Genomic DNA, 5,916 nt, shown 5'->3' with positions numbered 1-5,916 from the left:
TCCCTTACTAAGGGATTTCACTGAAAATTCGAAGCCTAAGTTCTTGAGAAGCTACTACCCAGCCCTTTGTAGGTGGAGTTGTCGTCTTCTGGGACTCCAGAATATGAGCACTGATGAAGACATGTGTGCACTCAGGAGCGAGTGTGCTTGTGCACACAAACACACACACCCCAGGAGGGACTGTGGGGTGGGATCTGATTAGTAGCAGATTCCAAGAAGTTGATAGGAGGGAGGAAATTGGGAGGTATTATCTACCTGTGAGCGCACTCCTCTAACATCACAGCTATTATCCAACCTATGCCTGTGGACATCTGATAGAAAGACATGCTGGAATCATCCATATTTTGCAGAGAAGACCATCCCTGTCAGGCACAATGGCTTATCTAAGGTCCAAACCAGGTAAGCATAGAGACTTGTGTCTGAAACCAGGTGTGTTTGCAAGCTGGGGCACTGGCTGCTCCCAGACCTTCCCTGGGGGCCTGTTCCGAGGAGTGTGTTGGGGTCACTGTACAGATAAGATGTGGCCTTGCATGCAGAAGGGGGATGAGGAGATGGCAGACCGGAGCACTGTTCATGTAGGGGTCCAACCAGGAGTGGGCCTTGGTAGGGGATCACAGGCAGTGATGTCACTGCCTGGATCACAAAGGCCCACAACTTGTAACCCCTGCAACCAGGACCCACACTCTAGTCCGGTATCAGGGCTATTTGGACAGAAACGTCTGACACAGAAAGATGTTTTCGTCCTGTCTACGTACATCCCGGGGCTCTGGGAACCAGAACCCCCAGGAAAATGGCTTGTTTTCATGTTGCAGGCATTGGCTGAAACCACCCCCGCGATGCCTCAGGATATTTCGAGGGAGACGCCATAAGGTACTTACTACTGAGGAGACTAGGCGATGCCCACCCCTCTGAACCGTCCTAGGGAAGCCCCATCCCTTCCTCTGGAGTTTGGGGGGAGGAGGGATATGTGGGGGTTCCCGCCCATGGGCTGGAGGAGGGTGAGCACAGTGGATACCCTGGTGATCCCTTCTTGTTCACACCAATGTCATGGTGGGCTGGGTGCACCGGGGATTCCTGAGGTGCCTCTTAGCTGTGCCAGAGCACATCCAAGGCCCTGAAGCTGGGCCACGTTTCTCTCCTTGGGGGAGGGGTCTGCCACCTGGGCTGTGGTGTGTCTGGAAAGGAGTGCCCTGGGTCTGAAGACCAGCAAAGGCCTCCAGACAGGGCTCTAAGGTCTCCTGCCTGGCTGCCGGGCACTGTCTTTACAGAACGCTCCAGAGGACATGGTGCAGGAGGTGACCGAGGAGATTGCCTGCTCTCCTTCCTCCAAGGAAAAGAAGCCGCACACGGCCAGCAGAGTCTGGCGCTGGCTCAGGGTGAGTGCAGGTGCTGGGGAGACCCGACCCCGGGGCGCCCATGCAGCACCAAGGGCCCCACTTCCTAGAAGCCAGCCTGGCCTCCTAGAGTCCTGTACTCTCGTGAATCTGCATCCCATCTCTTCTCCAAACTGGCCCTCATGGTCCGGCCCACGCCTTGGACAGAAGTAGAGCCATTATCCACATACTTATAGGAATATCATTAAAGAGACTTTAGACCAGATCTCATCTCGTTTATCTAGACTCCTTTTGCCCTGTGCTAGGCATTTTCCTAACTCGTGCTCCCAGGTGGCCCAACAGTCCTTCCTCAGGTTATACAAATCTTGCAAATGATCATTTGCAAGAGTGAGTTGGGAGACTCTGATCCAAAGGGACATGGGGCCCATGGTACTCTGTCTCTTGCTCTGTGCTTTTGTTTTGATGGAACACATTTTTGGGGCCCCTAGGGTCAGGAACAGGGGCCTCACTGCACTGCATGGTAGTCCAGAAGGCCAGTCATTTATCACCAGCATCTAGCCCTTTCCAGGGGCAGGACTGGATATAATCCCCTTCTGTGGCCAATGAACAGTGCTGCATCCTACAGCCTCCGTGCCCTCCTATCCTAAGCCCTCTCACCTAAAACGTCTGTGTTCTCATCTCAAGAATGAGATATGTTGGGTGCCAGGGTGGCTCAGTGGTTTCAGCCTCTGCCTGCAGCTCAGGTCATGGTCTCACGATCCTGGGATCAAGGCCCACGTTGGGGTCTCTGCTCAGCGGGGAGCCTGCTTCCCCATCTCTGTCTGGCTGCCTCTCTGCCTATTTGTGACCTCTCTCTCTCTGTCAAATAAATAAATAAATAAATAATCTTTAAAAAAAAAAAGAATGGGCTATGTCATCAGAAATCACAGGATCCATGCCACTCATGCAGGGACGTGCTACCAATACTCCGCTCACAAAAGGACCTAAGATACTAGCAAGTTCAGACATCATTTTTTTCAATTCTTTGTATGGATACCAAGAACATATTCTCTTTTCCTTTAAGGTTTCTCTCTTTCTTTCTTTCTTTCTTTCTTTCTTTCTTTCTTTCTTTCTTTCTTCTTTCTTTTTCTTTCTTTCTTTTAATTTTATTTCTTTATTTGACAGACAGAGATCACAAGTAGGCAGAGAGGCAGGCTGAGACAGAGAGGGGAAGTAGGCTCCCCACCGAGTAGAGAGCCCGATGCGGGGCTCGATCCCAGAACCCTGAGATCATGACCTAAGCCAAAGGCAGAGGCTTTAACCCACTGAGCCACCCAGACACCCCTTCCTTAAAGGGTTCTTAATTGATTGGTTGATTGATGGATTGAGAGGGAGGCAGGGGGAGAGTGGGGAGAAGCAGAGGGAGAGACAAAATCCTCAAGCAGACACTGCCCTATGGACACAGCCCTACGAGGAGCGCAGCCTCAGGACACGGAGAGCATGACCTGAAGCAAAACCAAGAGTCTTAGGCTAAACCCAATGAGACACTGAGTCACCCGATTCTTTTTTGGACTCTGGGCTCTCTTGTCCCACCTCTTGCAGAAGTCTCTGAGATCTGGGGTCTCATTCTGCCCTCCAAGCCCCAACCCTCCTGGTGGCCACAGCACTGACTCATGTCTCCTCTGATTCACCTCAGGGGAAAAATGGCTCAATGAGGAAGAGGAATAAGACCTCGATAGTATGGAACACTCGTGCCAGTTCATTGGAGGCCGGAATAGATTACCTGGTGACTGCTGTCATAAAACAAGATCTAAACTATGTTAACACGTTCCTGGAAATATATCGTACCCTTGCTACCACCCAGGAGGTGCTGGACCTCCTCTTTGCAAGGTAAGCACCCTCCACTGCCCCTAACTGCTCCGTGGGATTTGACCAATGCCTGGTTGTGAGACTTGGAAGGACCCCAAGCTTCCCTTGCTCCTAACTGGGGCAGAGGTATTATAGGGACTCAGTGGGGTCTTGTAGGGAAAGAACACTTGGTGACCTGCGCCAGTGGAAACGTCTGCTTTTGGGCCTGTGGGCATGCTCTTTGAACATTCCCGTGCCCCTCATGATGAAACCTCTGCCTCATTTCTGACTCTCACTATGATCTTGAGCAGGGCTCCTCTGCCACTGAAAGGGAGATCTGAGATTCCTTCTGGGGTCTGTGTGTGGGTGAATCCAGAGCAGGCATCCCTGAGGGTGAGCAGGGGCCAGGGCAACTCAGATGTTGGTGATGGGCTGGTTGGGGCCCTTTCATTCAGCAAGCATTCAGGAAGCCCCAGTAGGTGGAGGCAATTATCTAGGAGCTGAATGGGATCCCTGCACAGAACAGAGAGCACCTCAGGGCTGCAGGCTAGTCGAGGGTCAGGCGGTGAGAGCCAACATCCGCAGACATCTCATGCGATGCCCCCTGGTCTCCTCTAGATTCCGATGTGTTTCTTCCAGCTATGATGAGGTCGGCGGACACCAGGACCAGCGCAACATGTGAGTAAGCTTTGGCTGCTCCAGGAGGGCCTTCCCTCTCCAGCAGGGCAGTGAGGGTCCTGTGAGTTCAAGGAGCTACTGGACCTTCACGCACACCTCTGTGATTCCTGCTTTACGGTAAAGGTCTGAGAGCTTCTACTGGAAACTGGGAAGGTGCCCTGGGGAACTGGGGTAGGTGTGTGAGCACTGTGGGAGAGCAGAGGGGCATGGAGGACAGCTTCCACCCCTGAGAGGGTCATGCTCCATCCCTGCCCCCTCCCAGCCCTCTCTCTGCCCCAATTCTGGGACCCAGAATGCAGGATTTAGGAACCATTGCACAGCAGTCTGTTGGCACCTGCACTCAGTGCTCAGAGGGGGCTCAGGGAGAGTGGTGACCCAGTAGAGCCCAGGGAGCAGCAGACATCCCACACCCTGTGGGAGGTGAGTGTCAGTGGAAACAGACCCACTCTCATGGCACCTAGTGACTGGGCAGAGGAGGTAACGGTGGAGGTATGGGGAGTGTCCTGGGAAGGCCTGGCTAGAGACAGAGTCCCTTTGTTCCCTCCTCGGTTGGATCTTCACGGAGCAGAGGCGAGTGCAGTGAGGGTAATTAAGAGGCCAGACACCACCCCTCCCTGGGCACATGCAGTGAATTGAAGTGGCTCGTGGCCAAGGAGACAGACTGAGGAGTGTGTCCAGCTCCCCTAAGAAGTCCAGAAATGCTCCCCTCATTGATCAAGGACTCCCACTCCCAGAGGCTGCTGGCCAGCCCACCGTCTGGGAGCAGGCCTGTCTCGGGCAGGACTGCCAGGTCGCAGGTGGACAAGGAGTCCGACTGGTCTCGGACAGGAGCTGGAAGCCCAAGGGCCCAGGTTCCCACAGGGGTTCTCTGGGATATTGGTTTGGATACGTACCCTGTCCTCTGACTTCTCTGTCTCCATGTCTGTCCCCAGGGCCATCTATGCCATCCTGTATATGTGGGTGGAAAGGTATCCAGGAGATTTTGTGCAGCCTCCAGAGTTTTCCAACTTGCATGCTCTACTGGCCTACCTGCAGGTCAATGTGCCTGGCTCGGACCTGCAGCGCCATGCCCACCTTCTGCTGCCAGAAAGGCAGCGCGCTGAGACCACAGAGCCAGAGGCTGGGGGTGAGGAGGACTGGGGTTGACTGATGTGGGCCAGAGGAGGAGGCAGGGTGGGCCACCCTGAGGAAGCCTCCATAGATTGTAGTTGGGCTGAGAGGAGTGAGTTGTCTCAGATCCCTGTCCCCATGGGCTTCCGCTGGGGACACCTTTCAGGGGCTGGGTCTTGAACGCAGGCCATGCTGAGTGGTGGGGAAAGGGAAAGGCGAGAGGGAAGTCAACCAAGCTGATGATGCTTTCTCTTCTTGGAGCTACAGCACCGGCCCCAGAGCCAGATAAGGATGTGTCTCAGGAAGTTGTTCAAGCAGCCACTCTGGCACCCGCTGCACCTCTGGGGCATGAGCTGGTCCCCGCCATCCCTGCTATGGCTGCTCACTATGGGTTAGGAAGACCAGTGACCCCCCCTGACCCGTTGGGGCCAGGGCAGATGGTCGTCAGGGCCCTCGTTCACTTCTCTGCCACGGAAGAGCCACCTGGCCTTTTGACTTTCCTGGATGACCAGCAGGGTCCTGCCACCGAGCTGCCGCCCCCTGCCTCCGTGGAGCAAGCAGGCTCTGCTCCTGAGCAGCACCTCGTGCTTACTACAACCAGAAATCATGTCTTTCCCATCGCCCTCGTTGCTTTATTTGTATTTCTTCTGTTTTGTGTATATATATATAATTACATACTAGATTTAATTAAATAAAGTAGAATTTGAGTTTACATAACATTTTACTCGCATCCTTTGCAGTGGGATATGGAGGTCTCATTAGGTCCATTCAGGGTGTTGCACAACCATATCGTTCTACGACGTTTCCGTCACAGAGACACCCGCGCTCCTCATCGCTCACTGCTCTGTCCCTCGCCCAGTCCCTGCAACCGCTGCTCTGCTCTCTGTCTCGGCCACTTCACCTCGACTTGGATTTTCCTCTGCCTGGAATCCTACAATATGGCCTTCTGTGTGTGTCTGCAGAACAT

The 5,916-nt window shown here is 53.8% G+C and overlaps 1 protein-coding gene across 3 annotated transcripts; it reads left to right on the top strand.

Moving 5' to 3' along the window:
* The first annotated feature begins 323 nt into the window (after window positions 1-323).
* Window positions 324-5,668, top strand: LOC309848756 (ral guanine nucleotide dissociation stimulator-like). Of its 3 annotated transcripts, XM_082700739.1 has the most exons (7): window positions 324-399; window positions 813-870; window positions 1,269-1,376; window positions 3,010-3,203; window positions 3,780-3,839; window positions 4,772-4,965; window positions 5,217-5,668. In XM_082700739.1, the coding sequence occupies exons 3-7, from the start codon at window positions 1,284-1,286 to the stop codon at window positions 5,642-5,644; spliced, it is 969 nt and encodes a 322-aa protein (XP_082556865.1). In that variant the 5' UTR covers window positions 324-399; window positions 813-870; window positions 1,269-1,283; the 3' UTR covers window positions 5,645-5,668. The 3 variants fall into 3 exon arrangements, with proteins under 3 accessions (XP_082556865.1, XP_082556863.1, XP_082556864.1); XM_082700737.1 differs by lacking the exon at window positions 324-399 and having other exon boundaries at window positions 445-870; XM_082700738.1 differs by lacking the exons at window positions 324-399; window positions 1,269-1,376 and having other exon boundaries at window positions 448-870.
* The last annotated feature ends 248 nt before the right edge of the window (window positions 5,669-5,916 follow it).

The sequence above is a fragment of the Mustela nivalis genome (genome assembly GCF_964662115.1).
Source record: "Mustela nivalis genome assembly, chromosome: 15".
Taxonomy (NCBI): Eukaryota; Metazoa; Chordata; class Mammalia; order Carnivora; family Mustelidae; genus Mustela; species Mustela nivalis.
Note: the sequence above shows the minus strand (reverse complement) of the source record. Positions and strands in the feature narration are given on the sequence as shown.

What these genes read in the sequence shown, in the direction of transcription:
- LOC309848756 (XM_082700737.1), top strand. Translation starts at nt 733, where the DNA reads ATGTTTTCGTCCTGTCTACGTACATCCCGGGGCTCTGGGAACCAGAAC. An exon ending in TTCGAGGGAGACGCCATAAG is followed by an intron (nt 871 to 1,268) that starts GTACTTACTACT and finishes CTGTCTTTACAG; the next exon opens with AACGCTCCAGAGGACATGGT. An exon ending in CTGGACCTCCTCTTTGCAAG is followed by an intron (nt 3,204 to 3,779) that starts GTAAGCACCCTC and finishes GGTCTCCTCTAG; the next exon opens with ATTCCGATGTGTTTCTTCCA.